The sequence below is a fragment of the Diabrotica virgifera genome, chromosome 2, assembly GCF_917563875.1.
Source record: "Diabrotica virgifera virgifera chromosome 2, PGI_DIABVI_V3a".
Taxonomy (NCBI): Eukaryota; Metazoa; Arthropoda; class Insecta; order Coleoptera; family Chrysomelidae; genus Diabrotica; species Diabrotica virgifera.
In genome coordinates, this window is record NC_065444.1 from 69,116,999 (window position 1) to 69,143,756 (window position 26,758).

The window sequence follows — 26,758 nt, forward strand, 5'->3', positions numbered from 1 at the left end:
AATCTTATGTTTGTGCGTCACAGTGTTGCCATACTGTTTTCTTTATTTCTTTCATAATTTCAATGAATGTTAAATGTACCTACAAGAATAATAGAATAATTTTATAAGAACGTTTACTTCTCCGTCATTATACAAGGTAGAATGACAAAGGAGGTGTCAAATGAAAGCTTATAATCCAAGGATGGTACTAAAAGTGAGAAATTTGACATAGGCTGTCTGTCCGCCTGTCCGTCCGACCGCGAATATAACTCCTCCGTCACTATACCAGGTAGCATGACAAATAAGGTGTCAAATGAAAGCTTATAATCCAAGGATAGTACTAAAGGTTATAAATTTGACGGTTTGTCCGTCCGACCGCGAATATAACTCCTCCGTCATTATACCAGGTAGAATCACAAATGAGGTGTCAAATGAAAGCTTATAATCCAAGGATGGTACAAAAGGTGAAAATTTGACCTAGGACTTCCGGTTTTAGAAATGCGACCAGAAGTACTGTTTTAAAGTCACTGGAATAGTACAATACTGGAATATATTATTCGACGCGCCTTCACAAGACGAGAATAAATATATACTTTCGGTTTAATGACTGTCTGTCCGTCCGCGAATACAACTTCCTCCGTTATTAATTCTACATCAAAAGTATTCTGATGTAATTCTACCTGGTATAGTGATGAAGGAATTATATTCGCGGTCAGACGGACAGACGGACAGCCTAGGTCAAATTTCTCATCTTTAGTACCATCCTTGGATTATAAGCTTTTATTTAACACCTCATTTGTTGTTCTACCTGGTATAGTGACGAAGGAGTTATATTCGCGGTCGGACGGACAGGCGGACAGACAGCCTATGTCAAACTTCTCACCTTTAGTACCATCCTTGGATTATAAGCTTTCATTTGACACCTCATTTGTCATTCTACCTGGTATAATGACGGAGTAGTTGAGTTTACAAACATACAGACAAAACGGACGGACAGACGGACGTGGATAATTCAACGTTTTCACATTTTTTCAAAATTGGTGAAAACAACAACACAATAAACTTTACTTAATTGGTGTTTCAAAACTACTTATTTTTTACACATTACACAATATTACAAGGTTTCTAACAAGTTAAACTTCACAATGATTTAAAATAATCAAAGTAAAAACCTATCTATACATAACTTATACCTAAAATACACAAATGATACATTTCACACACAAAAATATATCACAAAAAATTGTAATGTGATAGTATGAAAAAATAGAGGATACGGCAACGATGTTACCTGTCATGCTCGGTTCCAATGTTAAAATCTACAGAGACATATTAGGGTGCACTAATATATAAGCTGTCCAATATTTTTACTATTATACTTTTATATAAATATACCTATAAAGTGCATTCTTAAAGTGTGGAAACGCTCTATTATCTCATGATTTAATTATTTTCAGAGTTAAAGCTCTGACAGGTCGATTTTTATTTTTAAATTATGATTTTTTGACGTATATCCCATAATAGTGACGTCATTGATTTGGGTGTGATGACGTCATCGATGATTTTTTTAAATGGGAATAGGGGTCGTGTGGTAGCTCATTTCAAAGGTTATTCAATTCTCTATTCAGTAATATAAACATTAGCATCATTATTTATACAGGGTGGCCAAAAAAATATTTTTTGAATTAAATTAATTTCAGCAAAAAGAAGAATATATGTAATTTATTTAACTCAAAATACATTTCACTGCTATCAGAAAAGAGAAAGAAAAAAGTTTATTTCACAAATAAACATTCCTTTTTGCTTAAATTAAATGTTCAAACTGCTAGGAGTCAGGTGGGTGGCTGTTTGACATTTAATATAAGCGAGAAAATTTATGAAATAAACATTTTTTTACATCTTCTGGCCCAAGTAAAATATATTTTGAGTTAAATAAATTACATACATTCTTCTTTTTGCGTTAATTAATTTAATTTAAAAATTGATTTTTTGGCCATCCTGTATAATTAATGATGTTAGTGTTTATATTACTGAGTAGAGAATTAAATCACCTTTCAAATGAGCTACCACACGATCCCTATTCCCATTTAAAAAAAAATCATCAATGACGTCATCACGACCAAATCGATGACGTCACTATTATGGAATACACGTCAAAAAATCTTTAAAAATAACAAGCTGAAAATGCGAGCATTATCATAACGAAAACTTTCTTTATTTACGTATTTTAATTCATAATATGGAAAATTTGCTATTATGAAAAGTTGTTCAGAATTAAAAATTATGTTTTAATGTGCAATTATATCATTCTAATTTAAATGTTGTGAATTATAAAGGTACTTTACTCTTGATCGAAGACTATCGTGGCTCAGAAACATCCGACAATGGACAGGGCTAAATTTTGAACAGCTGAAGACAGAGAAGAGTTTGCAATTGTAGTAGCCAACCTCCATTGAGGAGACGGCACTTTAAGAAGAAGAAGACTCTTGATCCAAATTCATAAATATTTTTTATATACCTCGTATAAAATTAATAAAATTTGATATATGATGGTTGCATCATAAATCTTAGACCATGAAGAGCTTTTTATGAAGAATAACTTTTCTTCGTCAAATTAAAAATAAAAGAGTTATAAATGAAAATGTTGTTAGTATCCATAATTTGAGAAAAATCTTCAAATATTTTTTTCCATTAGAAGGATGTAATTGCACATAAGACCATAATTTTTTATACCAAACAACATTTCATATATTCGGTTCGCTAAACTCAGACACAACTGGCTAGTGAGTTTAGTCAGTAATTTTGCCAATTCGACAAAAAAATAATTACTAATAGTCCATTCTTTCACGGTTTTTGCTCTAAATTTTAAAGAACCGCTTGGACTGACATGAAATTTGGCATCCGGATAGCTTACATGTCAAAGAAAAAAAGTGATATTGTGCCGATGTGTGCTTTTGCCCTGGGGGTGACTTTCACCCCCTCTTGGGGGTGAAAAAATATGTGTCCAAAATAAGTCCAGAAATGGGTAAACTGACTAATTTTAAGTAACTTTTGTTCTATAGAGCTTTTTCGCCAAGTCAACATTTTTCGAGTTATTTGAGAGTGAATATGTTAATTTTTCAACAAAATAACCACATTTTTAGACGGTTTTTCGCAAATAACTCAAAAAGTAAGTATTTTGTCGAAAAAAACGTTCCTAGCAAAAATATAGCCCATAAAAAAGTAAAAAAAATGGTGTACGCGTTAGGTCTCTGAATCTCGTAGAACCAGAGTTATAGCCAATGAAAAATATATTCATATTCACGAAATTTCAAATAGAGTATTTCGACGTGAAATATCTAAAAAATTAAGCACTTTTTGGGGAAAACCCATTTTAACTTTTTAAAAGTGTTTAAAAAAAGCTTTATTTCTGTTTTTACAGAAACTTTCTAGCATTAAATTTAAGCAAGTTACGTTCAAAAGACAGATAGTCCCTTTTGTTTTTGCAAAAAAAAATAATCGGGAAGACCGCCCCCTAATTAGCAACTTATATTAAATTAATCGTTACCGCTCCACAAATTAGTTTACTTATGTTGTATTTATATGATCTGTAAGTTCCATCGATTCAAAGTGCTTATTTTTGAAAAAATTTGGTTTCAAAATAAAATTTTTAAAAATTTAAATTTTGAAAATTATGCTTTTTTTCAAAATAACTTAAAAATTGTTAGAGATACCAAAAATCTCTAAAAACAAAAAAAGTCAGATTTGCTTTTTTGAATATCATGTATTTTTTTGTTTTTCTTTTAGACAAAAATTGATTAAGATTTGGTGTTTCTAAATTTGCATACATTCGTGATCAGTGACTCGTTCAATCCATTTTAACTACACTCCTTTCAATAATAAGGACTTTGAACCGATGAAACTTACAGATCATATAAAAAATATATACACGAGTCAAGAAACTTGTGAAGTCGTAACGATTAAGTTCATTTAAGATACTAATTAGGGGGTGACTTTCTCGATTTTTTTACCAAAACCAAAAGGGACTAACTTTATTTTGAGCGTAACTTGTTTAATTTTGATGCTAGAATTTTTTTTATAAAACAAAAATGAAGATTTTTTTAAACACTTTAAATAAGTTAAAATGAGTTTTCCCCGAAATGTGCTTCATTTTCGGTTATTTCACGTTAAAGTATTGCAATTGGAATTTGACGAATATGAACCTATTTTTCATTAGCTATAACTCTGCTTCTACTAGGTGTAGAGACGTGATATATACAATATTTTTTTAAATTTTTTACAGGCTATATTTTTGCTAAGAATGTTTTTTTGACAAAATACTTACTATTTGAGTTATTTGCGAAAAACCGTCTAAAAGCGTGGTTATTTTGTTGAAAAAATGAACATATTCACTGACAAATAACTCGAAAAGTATTGACTTAGTGAAAAAACTCTATAGAACAAAAGTTGCTTAAAATTAGCCAGTTTATCCATTTCCTGACTTTCTTTGGACAGATATTTTTTCACCCTCAAGAGGGGTGAAAACCACCCCCAGGGCAAAAGCACATATCGGCACAATATCACTTTTTTTGTTTGACTTGTTAGCTATGTCTATGCCAAATTTCATGTCAATCCAAGCGGTTCTTTAAACTTTAGAGGTTTTGCAATATTTTACCGTTAAAGAACGGACTATAAATAGTTAATAATTACTAAATAATTAGTAATTTTGCCAATTTCGGCAAAATTGGCAAAAAATAAAAAAATTACCTACTAAAATCACTAGCCAGGTGTGTCTGAGTTTAGCGAACCGACTATAATAACAATTTTCATTTCATAACAAATGGAACAGTCCATTTATCATTAGGTAGTCCCATTAAAGGGGAGGCCGTATACTCGTATAAACCTTTTTAAAGTTAATAAATTATTGCTTTCAAAATATACTCGAATTGTATTTTTGAAAATCTTATTTATTTTATATAATAATTAAATTCACTATCAAATGTCATTGATATTTTATTAATACTTAATTTAAAATTTAGTTTGACATTCACGAAAATGTAAATAACCTATGCTTTGCTTAACAAATTCAGATTAAAAAAACTAGCCTACTTACTATAAACGATTTCAGCTGACGTTTAGTGTGTCGACGGAAAATAAAAGGATTGTGACGTCACATTTTAGACTTTGAGATCGATTATCTCGAAGACGGTTAGAGATATCGAAATGCCGTTTTCAGATTCGGATTCAGAAGACAAAACTACATAAGAATCTATCGATAACTCTGCTCTAAGTATTACAGGAGCTGCGACGCAATAACAAACAGACTTTGCGAATTTATAAACGAAAAGTTTTCGTTGAAAATCGACCTGTCAGAGCTTTAACTCTGAAAATAATTAAGTCATGAGATAATAGACCGTTTCCACACTTTACGAATGCACTGTATAATTTTACTATTAGTCCTTATAACAAACTATAAACTTACCGAAATCTGCAAACGGATCAGTTGACTTTTGTTCCTTGGCGTGATTCTGAGGCGTCGCGTTTTGAGCTGGAGTAGGTGTCGGAGCTGTAAAGTTGCTCCATCCACCTAAAAGATTATTGCCATCGCCAGCGCCACCTAGCGACGCGAACGGATCGAACATATTGCTACCGTTGCCGTTCGTGTTGGGTTTATTGATTGGAGCCGAATTAAAACTAGCGAAATCTTCGTTTCCGGAGTCACCGCCCAGCTGGCTCAATAGGTCGAAGTTGGAACTTGGCGAGGGCGAGAGTTTAGCTGCTGGAGGTTCTGCGTTTGAGGAAGAATTGAGATTCAGTAGATCGACGGCTTCTATTAATGGTTCTGGTTGACTCGGCTTTGGAGGTGGAGGAGGCTGTAGTAAAAAAAATGCATTGAAAATGAGGATTTGAGCAGTTATTTTCAGCGTAGTAGATGACATAACGTAACAAAAGGAATACGTGCGCATAGTGTAGACCTGCTACAGTGGACCTTTGTAGCGATTCCCAAAAAGTGAAGTGCAACAACCTGCTCAGATCACATAACAATAGCTTTAATGAGTCACACAATTAAAAACATTTTTGAAAATGTTGTTCTGAAGCTATTTTCTTGTGGCATTTTTGCAATTAACTATTTTTGATGGGAAATAAGCCACAATTTTACTAAAAAAATGATTTTATTAAAGTTTTGACGCCCAAATCGGGTGTCGTTGTCAAAATATAAAAAATATTAATGAATTAAACAAAAATGTTGTTGCTTAGTAACAAAAATTCTTCTAATAATTTATTTAATCTGACTCATTTATATTGGCAATTCAGACATATATTATACATTTTAAAGTAGAACACTTTAAAATGATATTGCCAATATTTATGAGTTGCGTTCCTAGGACGACTTTGCTGAAAGATAGTTCATTCGATTACATGAAATCAACCCCAACTCAAGAATATCCGTCACAAAAAAATCATGACATGTGATCTGTCTTTAAAAAGACAACCACATGCAATGGTGACAGTAAAATTCTCGCGCTAGAGATTCCATAGTAAATCACGAGGGAAAACCAGGAAAAAAAACCTCGTGAACTATCCCGACATCGTAAGAATTAAGTCTTACTTTAGTTTACTCCCAAAACTAATACCAAATTCTGACCTTAATGTGTACATATGTTATTTATATGTTATTGACTTACTAATCCTGGTATTTTCTTTCTATTGACTTCCTTTTTTAGTATGGGTAACCACATCCTACTGCATTCTACCGAGGAATTAGCGACACAATTGGTTTCATTTAGCATAATTAAAGCCGCTTCTTTGATTTTTCTTTTTTTACTATATGTTTCTTTCAGGACTATACTTCAATCTCTCCACTGAACTCTATGTTCATTATCCCATGCGTGTTGACATATTTGAGATATATCAAATTCTCTATTTTTAATATAAGACTGATGTTCACTTATTCTAACGTTTAATGGTCTTGACGTTTCACCTAAATAAAATTGTTCGCATTCACGAGGTATTTTTTATAAATACAGTTCTTTGTTCTTTCTTGTTCACTGTTAGGTTTAGTTTTAGATAGAATAAATCTCAACGTGTTTGTTGTTTTGAATGTTGTTGAAATGTTGAATTTATTTCCTATTTTTTTAAGTTTCTCCGATAGTCCTTTTATATATGCATATTCTTGAGTTGGGGTTGATTTCATGTAATCGAATGAACTATCTTTCAGCAACGTCGTCCCAGGAATGCAACTCATAAATATTGGCAATATCATTTTAAAGTCTTCTACTTTAAAATGTATAATATATGTCTGAATTGCCAATATAAATGAGTCAGATTAAATAAATTATTAGAAGAATTTTTGTTACTAAGCAACAACATTTTTGTTTAATTCAATAATATTTTTTATATTTTGACAACGACACCCGATTTGGGCGTCCAAACGTTAATAAAATCCATTTTTTTAGTAAAATTGTGGCTCATTTTTGAAAATAATACACAGCAGAATTTTTAAAACTCTTGAATATAAAATTATACTAAATTTACAATCATGATGCAATAAAAATAAACAAACCAAGACACGTTAAATGCTACTAGGAGCACTTCCAAATCATAATTTACAATGTATAAACTTTGAAAATCATGATTTGGGATTTACAGTGTATATATACATTGTAAATTATGATTTGGGAGTGCTCCTAGTAGCATTTAACATGTCTTGGTTTGTTTATTTCTACTGCATCTTGATTGTAAATTTAGTATAGTGACACACAATTTGGCTTCAGAAATGGTATCAGTACAACAGATGCTTTGTTCGGCTTGAATGTGCTGGCCAGGGATGCATGGACATGAATCAGGATATGTACTTATGTTTTGTAGATTTTGAAAAGGCATTTGATAAGGTTCAACATAAAAAGCTTGTAGATATATTAAAAAGCAAAAATATTGACAGTCGTGATATGAAAATTATATCTAATCTATATTGGAATCAAACTGCCAAGGTAAGAGCTGACAATCAGAACACCCCAAGCATCAAAATACAGCGAGGAGTCCGTCAGGGTTGCGTGCTATCCCCACTACTCTTCAATGTCTACAGTGAAGCGGCATTTCAAGAAGCGCTTTCAGATTCAATAGAAGGTATATCTATCAATGGAAAGTTTTGAACAACTTACGTTTTGCAGACGATACAGTAATAATAACGGATAACAATAATGATTTACAGAACGCAATGCAACGCCTTAATGGACGCTGTCATGAGTACGGACTGAAGATGAATTTAAAGAAAACTAATTGCATGATCACGACTAAATCAACACACGCAAACATCCAATTGACTATTGAAGATACTGTAATTGAGAGTGTGGATAACTACAAATACTTAGGAACATGGATAATATCAAATGTACACCAAACCAAAGAAATTAAGGACACGTATTGAAATAGTACTTGCATCATTCTTTAGATTTAAAAAGTTTCTCTGTTGTCGGAATATAAGGTTAGAACTACGCCTAAGTATTATTTCTTAAGTAACGCCATCTATGGCTGGATTATTGTCAAACAGCCTACTTATTTATAAATTTACAAAAATCATACTAATTGGAGGTGGAAAGATACTTACAGCTTGTTCCACGTCTGAAGAGGAATCTTCAGTATCTTGGAGAATACTGGTAGGTGGAGGAGGTGGTCGAACAGGTCTCTCTGGAGGCCTTTTCGGTGGCATTTCCGGTTTGTTCGCGGGGGCTGGTGTGCTAACTATAAAATAGGACAAACATACAATAATAGAGATAACGAGAAAAAGATAGAAAGTCAACTCTTCGTCAACCAAACCCCCGTTGAAAGAATGAAGCACAACTACCTCGGCACCATAATGGTAGGGGAGCCCAAGCGGGGATTTTTGCAGTTACTCGAACGCGTCAGATTATTAAATGGGGAGAAACCTTGTACCGTACCCTGAAAATGTACCTCTACCATATATTGGCTCTTAATGCGGGAGAGTTCGTTAAGGGGGGTCAGAAAAAAATCTATCCTTAAAAAACCTCAAAATCGTCAGATTAAGATAAGGTAAGTTAAGTACATGCAAAACAGTGTATATTTCAAAAATGTGACGATTTGAGCGGGGCGTAAGGAAATGGATGAGTCCCAAAGTTTCACAAGAAAAAAGCGAATATTTCGCGATATGAATGACAGATCGAAAAACTAATAAATACGTGCTCAATATTTTTTAAACATCTATCGAATGATACCAAACACGACTTCCCACGGAGAGGGGTGGGGGTAAATTTAAAATTTTAAATACAATTCCCGCAATATTTCGTGAAATGAACATCAGATCGAAAAACTGAAAAATACACTTATTTAATATTTTTGAAAAATCTATGGAATGTTACCAAACACGGCCCCCACAGAGGTGGGGTGGGGGGTTACGTTAACATGTTAAATGGGAGCCCCCATTTTTTATTGCAGATTTGGATTCCTTACGTAAAAATAAGTAACTTTTATTCAATACATTTTTTCGAATTATGGATAGATGGCGGTATAACCTAAAAGAACGATTGTTGGAAATGAAAAATTAAATTTAAAATGGAAAGTCCCCACTAAAATGAAAAACTTTACTTAACTTTTTTTGGTTTTAGAACCTATTCTTCACAACGTAATAGGTTCCAATAACGCTCGAGTGACTGCATATTTAGCATACTTTACTCCCCTACCATAATTAATAAAGAATGGACCAACCACTAAGAGATAATACCGCGCATCGGAAAAGCTATATCCACCTTCAACCGGATGGGGGCCTTTTGCCACAACCTCTCACTTGGTATAAAAGTAAGATTGCTGAGATTCTACGTCTTTTTTGTACTTTTTATGGCGTTAAATCGTGGACCTTGAAACGAAGATATGTGCAGAAAATTGGAAACATTTGAGATGTGGCTGTATCGGAGAATACTTAAAATCCCGTGGACTGACCGAGTCGCAAATGAGGAGGGTCTCAGAAGAATGAAGAAGAACCTGTAACGATGAGTAATCCCATCGTTACTATAATATTTATTCAGATAAGCAACCTAATAAGTATGCAACCAACTATGCGAAGACGAGTAGGTAGTCTCGCCTAGATTTTTACTAAGTATTGGTATTAGGTTGGTAACCTTTTGGTGAATTTGGATTTATAAGTTGTTCGTGTGTCGATACCGCTTCCGGCTGACCTGATTGTCATATCGGCAAAAGCGGCTGTTGGTCACTCAATTTTCGGCTTTTGCTGAATCAACAAGTCCATTCCCCAGTGGCCATTGCTTAAAGAATACAAATTTTGGTTAAAATATTCATTTATTAGAAGAATAGTTTACGTTGGAAGGAGTTATTTTTTGTTTTGGATTTGTGAAGTGTGAAGAAGTTTTGTTTCCAATCCTTTTTTAAAAGGCAATGGGTATGTATAAGAAATGTCACGTAGCTGTTTTTTTATTTCTTTCCCTTAAAAAAAATAACCATCTTTATCCTTCCTAATACTAGATTTATATTATATTAAAATAACTGTTATACTTCAACAATTAGATTTTCAATACTTCATTACTTCTAATCTACGTTCTACATATAAAAAAGTTCTAAGAATTACATTTTCACTCAAAATAAGTTTAAAATCAATGATATTTTCATTCTCTCTTTTATCTAAGTCTGTAAAGTAATCCTTTATTGCAATATCCATATATTATTGGTTTATATTTCCTTACATTTTCATTTCTGTTCAAGGTCAATGACACTTCACTTATAAACGTCAATAATCCATCTTTTTGTTTAAGTTCTTCTATAAATTTTTTATAAGGTTTTTATACCTTTCTTATATGCCCTGTTTCTTGTGTACTCAAGAAAACCAGCTGATCACGGTTTTTGTATTCTTTTAGCCACTGGAGGAGAGGTAGAAGATTAAGTCAAATTGGATACTTTAGTTACTGTAATTATAAAATAAACAATCATTTTGGGGTTTCTTTTAGTTTGGATTTGGATGGATGTTGGATTATTTTTTTTTGGTTTTTTTTTTTGGAATAGACGATTTTTCCGGTACTAGGAAGTACCTCCTTGTCGTACCTCCTCGTCGTACCTCTTTGTTGATGAGAAAAACCTCCCCTAAGGTTGGGAAAACCGGAGGATACCTTACTTGGCTCTCCTCTCATCAACCTAACCGGAGTTTGTAGAAGCGACAGGTTTTTATACTAAAATTTACATTTTCAATTCTCTTAAATAATATTTTTCAATAACTTTAAATAAATAACTTTAATTATAATATAAATTCATTTTTCTAAAACCTATTTACTTTATAATATTCAATATTTTTCAACAAATTTTATCTTTCACTTTGTATCAAATTTATTTAAAATAGTCTGAAGGTTATAAACCATCTTGTAAGGGTGTTGTATACAATATCTGGTGTTTATTTCCTTATTTCATGACCTTTATTTCAGTTATCAGGTATTGTACTCAGGTCTATCACTTCCGGTCAGACACGAGATTGTCAATTGATAATTTAACAACATTAATAATACATTTTGTTCAGGTACATGCCTATTTAAACCAATTAACTGTCTTAGTATAATAAATTCAATCAATATTTTTTTCTCTAGTGTAAAACCTGCATTATCGACAGGAGCGTACTATTCCAGTACGTCAGGTGCTTAGTTAGATTGTACAAATTTGTATATAGGGGTTATAGGTTTTTCTAATTAAATTGAGTTATACATACTTATATGTTTTATTATCCTACCTTTCTAGTAACTATGAGGTATTAGTTAAGTACAGCAGTTTAAGTCACTCGGCGAAGTATTTATTCAATATTTCCCTGGCGCCCTCAAAACGTTCTTCTTAATATCTTCTGTCAGTAGTTCTCTTTCTTTGTATTCTTCTTATTTTAATTCATTTTCTTTAATATATAAGTTCTTTCGGTAGATACTGTCCTAGGGCGTGCAAATTTGGCCTAACCCTATTCTGAGTCCCACTTATCAAGTCTCTTGAATTTCCAGCTAGCCTAGCTTCATCATATTTCAGTATCTGGTCAAACTGTCCATTACAATCACACAGGAATTTGTAACATTGGCTACATTATATTCGAGAAATACTGACCACCATCAAATCTCGAAAGTTACAGTATTTCGGACACACTTTACCAAGGGTAAAGTAGAGAGAAAAATATCCGTAGGAAGACGCCAGAACTTGTGGCTGAAAGACCTGAGAAGATGGATTGATCGCTTATCTTCAGAAATTTTACGTGCAGCAGTTTCCAAAGCTACAATTGTCATTTGGATCGCCTACCTTCGAAATGAGACGGCGCAATAAGAAGAAGAAGAATTCTCCACTACCCTATTTGAATGCACTTAATATTATAATGTAGAAGATACATACCAAAATTATCTACAGTTTCGTCTTTTTCGATTTGCGAAGTGAACATCGTATCGACCATTCGTTTGGTTTGATCAGTCTGCCATGGAGCTGGTTGTGAAGGTTTTCGTTCCGTATCCGTGACAAATACGTTAAGTGACACCGTGAATCTGTCCTGGAAATGATCCTGGCCCTCCGCTAAATCATCTAAATCCGATCTAAAAACAATATTAATTTTTAATAATAATCTTTCAGAAACAAACGACTTTAAAAAAAAATGTTAAAACACCTCAATTTAAATTTTTTGAGTGGCCATAAATTAGACACTCATGGACAAAAATATTGCATATTTTGAAATTATCATGTGAAGTTTTTCGTGCTGCAATCCTTAGCTCCCAGTAGCATAGAAATAGGATTTCTTTTCAGAATGCGATGTTTTAAAGTGTCATATTAATGCTCGATCGGATTTAAATCTGATATGGTGGCCAATATTATTTTTAAATCGAATCTCATTAAGGTACGCATTCGCTATTCTAGCGACAAAGGACGTGCGTTATCGTGCATTAGCACGAATCTGTAATATCCAATGTGGATTGCAAATGGCAAAATATGATCTAAAATTGTGTTCAATGTACATGTCAGCTGCTACAACGCTCTGTATGAGGTTACAACTGGCATACCGTTCCCCAACTCTTTTAAAGACAAAGTTTTGTTAATCTTGCTTCCATATGGTGAACAGGATGCCAGTTGTAACGTCATACAGATCGTAAATTTTGGTGATGGTGGCATAGTGCTATGTCACCATGGTAGTGGTGGAGTGGAGTGGTATTTCTTGGAAAGGACATACCGAATTTGTGGAGGTGATTGGGTGAATGACAGCTGATACATTAAAAACATTTTAGAAGATCATGTTTTACCATTTGCCAGTTATATTGGATATGACAGATTCGTGCTAATGCACGATAACGCACGTCTTCATATCGGTAGAACAGTGAATACTTACGTTGATGAGGTTCAGTTTAAAAAAATTATGTTGACCACCACATAGCCCATATCCAATTAAATCCGATCGAGCATTTACGATACTTTAAATCATCCCATTCCAAAAAGAACTACTATTTCTATGACACGGTGGGAGGGGGGCTAAGGATTGCAGCACAAAAATTTCACTTCACATGATAACTTTAAAATACTGTTGTAGAATTGTTTTTTTTTAATAAAAAAAATTATAGTTCATCATTTAAACAGAAAATTAAATTTATATCAAAGATCATTAGATCATATATTCTCATCCCAATCTAATTTAGCTATTAGACAGTGTTTCGGGAAAGAGAAAACGATTAGTGATAATGATTCGACGAAGTGAATTGGTACACTAACAAACAATTCGGGAATAGAAAGTGGACATATCGTTTGGCGAAAACAATAATGTTTTTAAAATGTTTCCGGGAAGGTTTAATGATGGTACACACTTTGTTTTAGTTTTTAGAAGTAAAAGTAATATGTAGGAAAAAACTAATTATATTTCTTAAAATTTGACAAATTGGAAAGTTATATAGAAAAATATTTGGTTCTTCAGAAATGTGGTATGAAAGGTTTTGAGAGAGACTTGTTTTTGATTGGGTGAAAAAGATCGGTAGAAGGGATAAGAAAGTTGGAGCCTGAATTTTGGAGAGAAGAGAGGGCCACTGTAGAATAGATACAGTCGAACCCGCTTATTGGAATAGCCTTTGTGCAAGGCAAAAATATTCTTATAACCGGGATATTCTAATAACCGATCATTGGTGGCTAGTCGAAATAAGTGTTACCGAATATACGTAATAATATTATTTACATACTATGCCAATGTGTAATTTTACATACTATGCCAATATGTAGTTTTATTACATACTATGCCAATATGTATATCATATATGTACCTACATAATCAGTGTATGTAAATGGTTTTAGGTCTTTTTACGTCAATAATACAGTAGTGTAACTAGTACTTACCTATGTATGTGTTAAATACCAAATTACATTACATGTATGTGAATGAAAACATTATATAATTAATATGAAATGTATGCAATATGTAGATATGTAAATATTTTCTTATTAAAATGCATATATAACATAATTACTTTTTTTTTCTTGAGAAATTATTGGTAATTATAGCTTTTTCGTTGTTAATCCGTGTGGTCATCCTTAATCCATTGGTTGAATAGAAATTTTATTGGCGTCAAGAAATGGATTGTTACATTCTTGTTCTTTTCTCTTCTTTTCGAATTTAACAAAGCCATAATTCCATCTTGCAAACAAGTAGGTACTCTCCGAGTGAATTCTAAATAAACTGCTTCTAACAATTTTATAACAGGTAACAGTGCCTTTGTGTAGACAAATAAAGATTATTTTATGACCCATGCATTTGTCGGCCATGTTAAAGATCGAATTGGTATTCGTAACAAAGTAATAAATATTTATTACCCTAATAATATCTAATCCAGCACTACAGGCCGTTGACGACAAACCATAATAGCAAACATAATTTAAATTTTTAGTAAATTGTAAAAAAAATATTCTTTGACGTGCAAAATATGCTAATAAGCGGTATTATCTAGTTAGATCCTATTCCAATAAACAGATAAGTTTATTAAGGAGTAAATGGAAATGTTTCGGGAACTTGAATTTATATTCCATAAACCGGGATATTCCTATAACAGGGATTCTAATAAGCGGGTTCGACTGTATCTGAAGAGAGCAGTCGAGTTTCCAAAAGTGAAAGATCAGTGTATAGTGTTGTGATCGGCCTTTGCGAGCAGAATCAAGTTAAAACCGAATTGTCGACCGGTTGAAAAGTTAGTTTTCCTGGTCCGAGGGAGATTCCTTTGTTTTGTCTAGAATGAGTAGCTGATTGATATCTATTTGCACAAGATATCGAGCAAGGAAAAAAGTGAGTAAGAGAATTCGAGCAAGTCCCTGTGTGTTGTTTTGGGATCAGTTTTTACGAGAGGGACCTTTTCGCAACATCCAGAGAGTACGTTGGGAGAATTGAGAACCACACAGTCCAGAAAAAGAGGAGGTGAAGAAACAAAAAGGTTAGTCAAATCATTTGTCGGAATGGAGAGAATTTGTTGATATCAAAACCATATTTGCTTATTTGTTTATTGAACATTACTATAACGCAGTTGGTCATTTCAAATTTAAGAATTCAATTCAAATGAATAAAAGTAAATTTTATTAAATTTAGTATGAGAAAACAATAATTTATTTAAATAATATTTTTGTTAAAACAAAGAGATATCAGAATTAAAGTTTGATTTATTAAGTAAGAAATTGTTGCAACAAAGTTAAGTTTAGTAATTTTTAAATCATATGTACACGGATTATTTGGTAAATGAATAATATATTACATTTATATGATATTGAATGTTTTTAATTTCCCTGTTCCATCCTGGAAGAAGTAAGCAACTAGAAATACTAGAAGCCACAAATCACAGGTATTGTATCAAATACAAAATTGGCCCTGAGAATAAATTTTATCGGAGTATTTAATTTGAATTTAGTTTTGTTTTACATAGGCAGTGATTAAAGTAATTGAATAATTAATTAAATTAAGAATTTGCTAATCAATCTAAATAAAGAGATAAAGTAGAGCATAACAATACATATGCAATATTTTTGTCCATGAGTTTACATGTGTTGGACATTACGTCATCAGTGTTGGCGTAATGACGTAATCGACGATTTTTTTAAATACAAACCGGCTAATGGGATACCTACTTGAAAGGTCTTCTAATCGACTTTGCAACGATTCAATTATTTAAATATTTATTTCTGCATAGTTAACCAAAACTGTTGGTTTATTAATACAATTAACTTATGTTAAATGTTTAGTAACATACAATCAAATTTTAAGAAATGTATTATGACAGTTTGAATTGGAATTTGAATGGCCTTACAAAGACAATGGGAGGAGAGAAACTAAAAAGAAATGGATTCGTGTATTAAGAGATCAGTAGTTCTTTACCATCAGGGGGAGTCGGTCACCGCCATGAGGAAATGCGAGAAGAGGAAAAACAAAGATTAAAATAGATAAGAATCTAGTTTCCATGAAATTATTATCAATTGATGAATACATCTCATAAATACCACATCGTTCAGTAAGTTCCAGGTCGGCACTGACGTAGATAACGCCACCAACAACAGATCTACAGGTAGTGAGAAAGTACCATCCTTTAGACGTCATTTGTCGAAAGTTAAGCTCAATAGAGGTATTAATTTAGAATTTAGAAAATACGGGCATTTAAGTGATGATCTTTTTGCAATTTCACTGGAATACCTTTGAACAATTAGAAAATCTTGAATACGCAGATGATGTATGCCTACTTTCAGCAAGGAGACAGAGCATTCAGAAAAACAGTGAGAAATTAAACATGAATAAAACTGAATTAATGAGGATTAACACACCGAGAGAAATGGGCATACAAATAGAAAGCCAAGAGCTTAAATCAGTATATCTCCTTCTCCTATGTTGTATATCTCCCTTGTTTTTGTAGACAGGTACTAGTAACGTATGTCACTAAAGTTTTCGGAAAATTTTAGATTTAAAATTATTATTGGTAGGAAGCGTTGGATCAAGTTGCCATTGGAAACCAAAATTAGTAAACAACTTAAACAATATAAACAATGTCAGTTTTGACAAATACGGTTCGTTAAGATGTCGTACAAACTTAATATTCGTCAAAGTATTTATCGTTTAGTTGGACATGTACCAAAACGCAATATTGTAAGAATTTTTAGTGCTCAAAATATTTCTGTGTCAACGATTTACCAGACAATTAAAGAGTGCGAAAATGGTATACCATGCCTTAATTTGCACAAAAGTGGAAGACCAAGAGTTTTAACTCCTGCTCGAGAACAGAGATTAATTCAGAGTATGGAGAACCAATTAGGAAAATCTTTGCGAAATGTTGGCCGAAGATATAATGTTTCACGAATGACTGTAAGTAGAACAATTTCTAGAAATAATTTAAAACGATATAAAAGAAAAAAAGCTCCTAAGTACACACCAACCCAGTTAGAAAAAATTCCTAGATGTTGCCGTGCATTGAGACGCATCCATTTTCCTGGTAAAATTCTCATTATGGATGATGAAAAGTATTTTACTTTATCCAATTCCGAAATGAAGGGCAACGACGGATTTTATACACGCAATGTACAAGATCACCGGACGAAGTTAGGTTTAAGGGAAAAGTGAAATTTGCCGATAAAATTTTGGTATGGTGTGCCATCTCAGAAGCTCGTGTTTCACAGCCGTTTGTTGGGCGTGTTCGCGGTGAAGCTCTCAATGCTGACATTTACATTGACAGGTGTATTACAAAGCTTGTTCAATTTATAAATACTCATCACTCCAATGATGAAATTATATTTTGGCCCGACTTAGCGTCATGCCATTACGCCAGGAGAACTACAGATTGGTTAACTGCTCAAAATATAAATTTTGTTCCCAAGCGCGACAACCCTCCAAATGTGCCTCAGGCGAGGCCTATAGAAGAGTTTTGGGCTGTTTTGAGTCGAATGGTATATAATAATGGCTGGGAAGCCCAAAATGAAGATCAGCTAAGGCGAAGAATTTTGCAAAAATTTCGTGAGATCGATTGAGAAACAGTCCAAAGACTTATTGCACATGCAAGACCAAATTTACGTGCCATCGAAGATCACGGACCTCTTTCTGTTCTATAAAAATACATTATAAACCTTAAATATGTAGACTTAATTTTTTGTATTTAGTTAATAAAATAAAATTAATTTACAATTAAAAAATACATATATATTTTTTCCGAAAACTTTAGGGACATACGTTATACTGCTTCTCCATTCGTCTGGCATTTGTCCAACTTCCATAATTCTATTAAATAAACCTGCTAGCCACCTTGTTCCTGTCTCTCCCAATGCTCTCCATACTTCCCCAGGAATATCATCTGGTCCTACCGCTTTTCCTTTCTTTATTTTTTGAAGCGCTTGAGCCACTTCCTCGTTTGTTATTTTGGTGACCATTGCTGCTACTGTCTCCGTTGACTCTACAGGTTGTCTGTCAAATTCTTCATTTAATAAGCTGTCAAAGTACTTTCTCCATCTCTTTTTGACATCCTTTTCGTGAACTAGTATTTATTTTAATCTAATCTGATTAAAATCTTTTGCTTTCTTTGCTCTCTGTTTGGCTATTTTATATATCTTCGTTTCGCCTTCCCTGGTGTCAAGTTGATCGTATAGGCTTGAATACGCTTCTGCTTTGGCTTTTGCTACTGCTACTTTCGCTTCCTTTTTCACCACCATATAGTTTTGAAGATCTGTGTCGGATCTGGTTTCTTGCCACTTTTTATATACTTTTATTGTTGTATATTCTAACAAATTTTAATAGTTTTTTTTCTACAAACGTGTTAAAAATGCAATAATACAGTTTAAATTATATTTTAAAAAACCTTTTAAACCACCTTTTTCAAATTGCGCAAGTTGTACTATTAATATTAATGTTAATAAATGAAATATAAATATTTTGACGTTTCACAATTTGACAATTCACTTTTAACTGCAGTGCCTTAAAAATTTTAAAGCACTAGTGCTTTAAAATGGCATTTTTAGGAAAAAGTTAGGAAAGAGTTAGTTATCTAGGAAGCATACTGAACTCGACAGGAGGAGTAGATGAGGATATTAAACTCGAATTGGCAAAGCACAGACAGCATACTATATGTTAAATAATATATGGAAATCTAATGAGATAAAACTGGACACCAAAGTAAAAATCTTCAATAGTAATGTAAAGGCAGTACTATTATACGATTATTATCACCGACTTGGAGAATAACAGAACTTCTTCTTCTTCTTCAGGTGCCGTGTCCGTATTCAGACGTTGGCCGTTAACATGTTTACAAGTTCCTGAAACCCCTCTCTATCGGCTGCTGCGCGAAATAACAGAACGCAACACTGGAAAGATTCAACCCTACATCAATAAATGCTTAAGAAAAATTCCAAGAATATTTTGGCCCAACCGTATCACAAACACAAACTTATGGAAAAAAACGAAACAAGAACCAATACATAAAGAAATAAGAAAGAAAAGATGGAAATGGTTGGGCCATACTCTGCGGAAACCGGACACAGACATAACAAAACAAGCATTGGAATTCCAACCTCCCGGAAAACGGAAACAGGGGAGACCGATAAATACATGGAAGAAAACAATTATTAAAGAAGCAGAAAACGTCGGCCTAATCTGGAAAGAAGTCAGAGAAAAAGCACAAGATCTGCAAAAATGGAGAGTGACAGTAGATGCCCTATGTTCCAGTGGAAACAAAGAGGATAAGTAAGTAACTTTTGCAATTTGCAGTTTCGTAAATGAATTCTTCCTGATGAGGAAAAATACCGTTAAGCAAAGTGGTGACAAAATGTTATTCTGACTCTGTTTTACCGGATACAGTGGTTAAATGGTGGTATGATAAAATTCGGCAGTCGTCCCGGAAAACAAAAAAGGCCATACAATCATTTTGGTTGATCGTTAATTATTGAAGTTGCTCCAGAAGCAGAGAGTAGATAACAAAAGACAACAGAGTATTCACCATTTTGATTGAACGTTTGTCCTGATCTGCGTGACGAATATACTTACGGTGTTGACGATATGGATTGAAATTGTTTAAATAGTAAACAATGAGAAAAATAGGGAAAGCCTGTGTAAAAAATGGATATTTTCAACGAAAATGTTTCGTTTATAAATTCGCAAAGTCTGTGTGTTATTGCGTCGCCGCTCATGCAATACTTAGAGTAGATTTATCGATGGATTCTTATGTAGTTTTGTCTTCTGAATCCACATCTGAAAACGGCATTTCGATATTTCTAACCGTCTTCGAGATAATCGACCTCAAAGTCTAAAATGTGACGTCACCATCCTTTTATTTTCCGCCGACCACTAAACGTCAGCTAAAATCGTTTGTAGTAAGTAGGCTAGTTTTTTTAATCTGAATTTGTTAAGCAAAGCATAGGTTATTTACATTTGAGTTTGACATTTCGTGAATGTCAATTAAGTATTAATAAAATATCAATGACATTTGATAGTGAATTTAATTATTATATAAAATAAATAAGATGTTCAAAAATACAATTTGAGTATATTTTGAAAGCGATAATTTACTAATAACTTTACAAAGGTTTATACGAGTATACGGCCTCCCCTTTAATGGGACTACCTAATGATAAATGGACTGTTCCATTTGTTATGAAATGAAAATTGTTATTATAGTCGGTTCGCTAAACTCAGACACAACTGGCTAGTGATTTTAGTAGGTAATTTTTTTGTTTTTTGTCAATTTTGCCGAAATTGTCAAAATTACTACTTATTTAGTAATTATTTTTTTGTCGAATTGGCAAAATTACTGACTAAAATCACTAGCCAGTTGTGTCTGAGTTTAGCGAACCGAGTATATGAAATGTTGTTTGGAATAAAAAATTATGGTCTTACTCGTATATGTGCAATTACATCCTTCTAATGGAAAAAAATATTTGAAGATTTTTCTCAAATTATGGATACCAACAACATTTTCATTTATAACTCTTTTATTTTTAATTTGACGAAGAAAAGTTATTCTTCATAAAAAGTTCTTCATGGTCTAAGATTTATGATGCAACCATCATATATCAAATTTTATTAATTTTATACGAGGTATAGTCGGTTCGCTAAACTCAGACGCAACTGGCTAGATATTTTAGTCGATAATTTTTTTGTTTTTTGCCAATTTTGCAAAAATTGGCAAAATTACTAACTATTTAGTGATTATTAAGTATTTAGTAATTATTTTTTGCCAATTTTTCTAAAATTGGGAAAATTACCGACTAAAATATCTAGAAAGTTGCGTCTGAGTTTAGCGAACAGACTATATATAAAAAATATGAATTTCGATCAAGAGTAAAGTACCTTTATAATTCACAACATTTAAATTAGAATAATATAATTGCACATTAAAACATAATTTTTAATTCTGAACAACTTTTCATAATAGCAAGTTTTCCATATTATGAATTAAAATAAGTAAATAAACAAAGTTTTCGTTATGATAATGCTCGAATTTTCAGCTTGTTTATAATACATTTAGTTCATAATACTTTGAAGCGCAATACTTACTTCATATATTTTATACAGGTGTCTTCTTCTGGTATATAACCAGTATGTAGTTGAATTTGAAAGATTTTGATACCAGTTGCTTTGCCCTGGGTCATTACACCACCCAGTATATTTCTTGCATGGTATACTATTACGGATACATCTCCACATACAGTGGCGTTAATGGGAAGGAAACACTAAAATACAAAAATCTCAAAGTATATTAAAATCGATTTTTTAATAATATGTGTAAATTAAGTACTTCGTTTAATTCAAAGACTACATTGATGGCAAACCACTCTTGTATAAGACTGTCTAAGTGACATTGTTGCTTACCTTTCCTTCTGCTATATTAAAAAGCCTCATTCTTTCATAATCTTGTAAAGTAGATAAAATACATCTATTCTCACTATAAACTTCTACATAAGGCCTGCAACCATCCCTGTAAAACGGAATTAGAGAATTATTTAGTTAAAAATTTTAGTCTGGCTATCCAGACACACCTGGATGAAGGACGATGAAGGAAAATGTTAAAATGTTAATAATACAAATAGGAATTAAATCACGCCTAAAGATAGGAAACAAAGCATGTCTGTTGAAGTTCGAAAACCAAGAAGAGAAGGTAAAATTAATGCACAACAATAAATAAAGCAGTTTTGTTTAAAATGTAATACATTTATACTGTATATTTAATATACAGGGTGTCCCAAAAGTAGCAAGACGGCCGAATATTTTGCGAAATGAACATCGGATCGAAAAACTGAAAAATACGTGTTCAATATTTTTCAAAAATCTATCGAATGTTACCAAAACACGATCTCCCACTGCACCCCTGGAGACGGGGTGGTGGTAACCTTAACATCTTAAATAGGAATCCCATTTTTTATTGGAAATTTGGATTCTTTACATAAAAATAATTTAATTTTTATTTGATACATTTTTTCGAATTTATCGTGATACTCTAGGTAAATTACAGAAACGGTTTAGTATCTCGAGAATACACTTCCAATGAAAAATCAAAAACCACGTTTATGACATCATAAAATCATAATATTTTTCAAAGACCTATCGAAATACACTAAACTCTACCCCCCTGGAGGTGGGGTGGAGGGTAACTTTAAAATCTTAAATAGGAACCCTCATTTTTTATTGCAGATTTTATTTCTCATGAAAAAATAAGTAACACTTATTCAAGATATTTTTAGAAATGTCGATAGATGCCGCTAATAAATAGTATTTTCCCTATTATGGCGCCATCTATCAACAATTTGAAAAACTGTCTCGAATAAATGTTACTTATTTTTTCATGAGGAGTATAAATCTGTAATAAAAAATGGGGGTCACTATTTAAGATTTCAAAGTTACCCCCGCCCCTACATAGGGGTTGGAGGTGCAGGGTAGTATTTAGTGTCACTCGATAGGTTTTTGAAAAATATAAACACGTGTTTTTTTGGTTTTTCATTTGGAAGTGTATTTCTCGAGATAGACAGACCGTTTCTATAATTTACCTAGGGTATCACCGTTTTTCTCGATTATAGCGCCATCTATCCATCATTCGAAAAAATGTCATATATATATATATATATATATATATATATATATATATATATATTCAAAGTGATTATTATTATATATATATATATATATATATATATGAGACCAGAAGGGAAGTCTTTGCTGACAATGTTATATAACAAGGTTGTATTCTTGGGGAATTCAGCAAATTTTATGTGAAAGAAAACACTTTTTACTTGATCCAAGCTTTCGTAAACTTTAATGAATCGTTTACATCATCAGGGTAGACTGTAATAAAAAACACCTTAGTGCCATTTATTCCAATTTACTATCTAAAGATAAACCACCTTGAAATTAACAAATTGTAATATCCTTGTCTCCTTTACATTGAGATTGACTACCTAATACTAATATTTTAATATTATATTAGAATACTTAAAAATAAAAAAAACATAAAAAAAAAACTATATCTTAACAATAATAACTTACTATCAATCTCAAATGACTTTGATTACAACATTATAACTTTTGTTCAAATCATACTGGAGTTGGCTTAATACTTATTAATAACAAGACCATGGCTGAATAGTTTAAAAACCGATTTTTTATGATAAATCATTCTAATATTTCCTGCCTGTTATTTACTTGTGTAATCCGATCTGTCATAGTATATATATTCTGTGATATTTTGTTTTTTAAAAAACTGTTTACAATTTAAAAAACAATTGTAGTTATCAATGTAATAAAAAAATATTTTAACCATCACTTTTTAAACTTCAAGAGACATTTTATGATTTTAATTAACTTTTTTACAACACCTTTTTGTGAACAACCACAACTTACTGTGAGTATATTAATTTATAAGGTCCTATACCAAAAAAACTACCATCGTTTTTTATTACAGTCTACCCTGATGATGTAAACGATTCATTAAAGTTTACGAAAGCTTGGATCAAGTAAAAAGTGTTTTCTTTCACATAAAATTTGCTGAATTCCCCAAGAATACAACCTTGTTATATATATATATATATATATATATATATATATATATATATATATATATATATATATAAATAAACGTTGCTTGTTTTTACACAAGGAATCCAAATCTGCAATAAAAATGGCGATTCCTATTTAAGATTTTAAAGTTACCCCGCACACCTCCAGGGAGCGGAGTGCGGGGTCGTGTTTGGTGTCATTCGATAGATTTTTGAAAAATATTGAACACATATTTTTCAGTTTTTAGATCCGATGTTTATTTCGTGATATATTCGATCGCCCCGCTACTTTTGGGGCACCCTATATATTGGATGTTGTGTAGCATGAGCGTTTATGTGCATGTGCGAGTGAAAGCAATTTGACGCTGAGCGTTAGATCTTTGTGAAGCGGGATGCAAGTAGCAATGAGTATAGAATATAAATAGCATGGATTGTTATTAGACAATAAAGCTATTAGAATGAAAGATGATTTGAAAGTATCAGAGAAGAAAATGCAGAATTAACAAAATCATCAAAAACCTCGAAATGAAAGTTACTAAAACATGGAAAAGTGGAAATTGAAATGTCAAAAATAAATCAATTGTGGTTAATTTTCCGTACAGTATAAGAGATAATACAGAAATGTGAAAAAAAATTTCAGGGCTATATTTGATATAGTATTTGAAAAGTATGAAATCAAATAGCATAAAAATTATAAGATCATTGGAGCTTTTTTAATGACGGCGGAGACGTTAGCATGATGGGGACATATTTTATAATTAATAATCAGGTAAAAAATTCCATAGTGGTGTTCGAGTGCATATCTGATAAAATTTGTACCTTGAGGCAATAAAAAATTATCACAGAATTCATATCAGGATATAAAATAGCAACTTTATAATAACATTAAACTGAAAACTGAAAATGTAACAGAACAAGATAACTGCCGCCACACTGGTGGCGTATTGTCTATACTCCGGGTACGACCGATTTGATCAAAGAGTAAATATTTATTAATTGCACAGTAACATGAGTTACCAACTATGTTCAACTATTTTTAATGGGAATAAGCCACAATTTTACCAAAAAAATCATTTTATTAACGTTTCGAAGCCCAAATCGGGTTTCGTTGTCAAAATACAAAACACTACTAAAATAAACAAAAATGTTGTTGCTAAGTAAAAAAATTCTTCTAATAATTTATTTAATCCGACTCATTTATATTGGCAATTCAGACGTATATTATACATTTTAAAGTAGAAGACTTTAAAATGATATCGCCAATATTTATGAGTTGCGTTCCTGGGACGACTTTACTAAAAGATAGTTCATTCGATTACATGAAATCAATCCCAACTCAAGAATATCCGTCACAAAAATCATAGCATGTGATCTGTCTTTAAAAAGACAACCAAATGCAACGATGACAGTAAAATTCTCGCGTTAGAGATTCCATAGTAAATCACGAGGGAAAACCACGAAAAAACCTCGTGATACTATCCCGACATCGTAAGTATTTGGTCTTACATTTAATTTACTTTCAAAAAAACTAATACCAAATTCTGACTTTAATATGTTTAAATTTTAAATAATATTAATAATACATAGATATACAATAAGTAATACTAAAATATAAAATTTGTACTAACTCGATATGTTATTGATTTACTAATCGTGGTATTTTCTTTCTATTGACTTCCTCTTTCAGTATGGGTAACCACATCCTACTGCATTCTACCGAGGAATTTGCGACACAATTGGTTTCATTTAGCATACTTAGAGCCGCTTCTTTGATTTTTCTCTTTTTACTATCTGATTCTTTCAGGACTATACTTGAATCTCTCCACTGAACTCTATGTTCATTATCCCATGCGTGTTGACATATTTGAGATCTATCAAATTCTCTATTTTTAATATAAGACTGATGTTCACTTATTCTAACGTTTAATGGTCTTAATGTTTCACCTAAATAAAATTGTTCGCATTCACAAGGTATTTTATAAATGCAATTCTTTGTTCTTTCTTGTTCATTGTTAGGTTTAGTTTTAGATAGAATAGATCTCAATGTGTTTGTTGTTTTGAATGTTGTTGAAATGTTGAATTTATTTCCAATTGTTTTAAGTTTCTCGGATAGTCCTTTCATATAAATATGGTATTGATATTTTCCTCGTATTATTTCTTGTGAATGTTGTAGGATCCCGTTCTAAGTTGTTCTGTTCCATTCGATCCAATCTTGACAATTCCTTATTTATAAACGATAATCATCTTTTAATAAAACAGATGTTAACAATTGTTTTTCTTCTAAAAATGAATTTTCGTTAGAACAAGTAATTTTGGCTCTATCATATAAGGATTTAATGATTCCCTTTTTAACGTTGATGTGATTTGATTTTGTTACTCTTCGCCGATGTTACCGGTTTTTATTGAAGGTATGCGAAGGTAAATAACTAGTTTTATTTTCTACCAAACAAAAAAATAATAATAAGAAATCAAAAAAATCGGAGAATTCACAAACTATTTATTCTTATTAACCAAAACTAAAAAAATTCATATTAATCTTAATTGAAAATATAAAAAAAACCAAAAGGAAAAGGTAAAAAGCTCAACTAAAGTTTATATTTGCCTCTAAGAATATTCTTTTCAGCGTACACCCATATTATAATTCTTAAAACTATGTAATATTATATTTAGGTACTATTTACAAGAAAAAAATAGAAAACCAAGATATTTGTCAGACTGCTGTATGGTGTGGTGGCTTAGACAGGCAAAACAACGTTCTTTTAAGAGAAGTATTGGTTTAATCCTACCTTATGTTTTCTTTTGT

General features: G+C 32.1%; 1 protein-coding gene across 1 annotated transcript in view; it reads right to left on the reverse strand.

Annotated features, from left to right (window-relative positions):
• Positions 1–26,758, reverse strand: part of LOC126880070 (cyclin-G-associated kinase) — a 119,181-nt gene that overhangs the window by 22,258 nt on the left and 70,165 nt on the right. The window contains exons 10-14 of the mRNA XM_050643729.1: positions 21,779–21,884; positions 21,464–21,639; positions 12,334–12,527; positions 8,567–8,700; positions 5,441–5,831 (exon numbers count right to left, since the gene is read on the reverse strand). Coding sequence (XP_050499686.1) covers positions 5,441–5,831; positions 8,567–8,700; positions 12,334–12,527; positions 21,464–21,639; positions 21,779–21,884 — 1,001 coding nt within the window. The remainder of the gene's footprint in view (positions 1–5,440; positions 5,832–8,566; positions 8,701–12,333; positions 12,528–21,463; positions 21,640–21,778; positions 21,885–26,758) is intronic.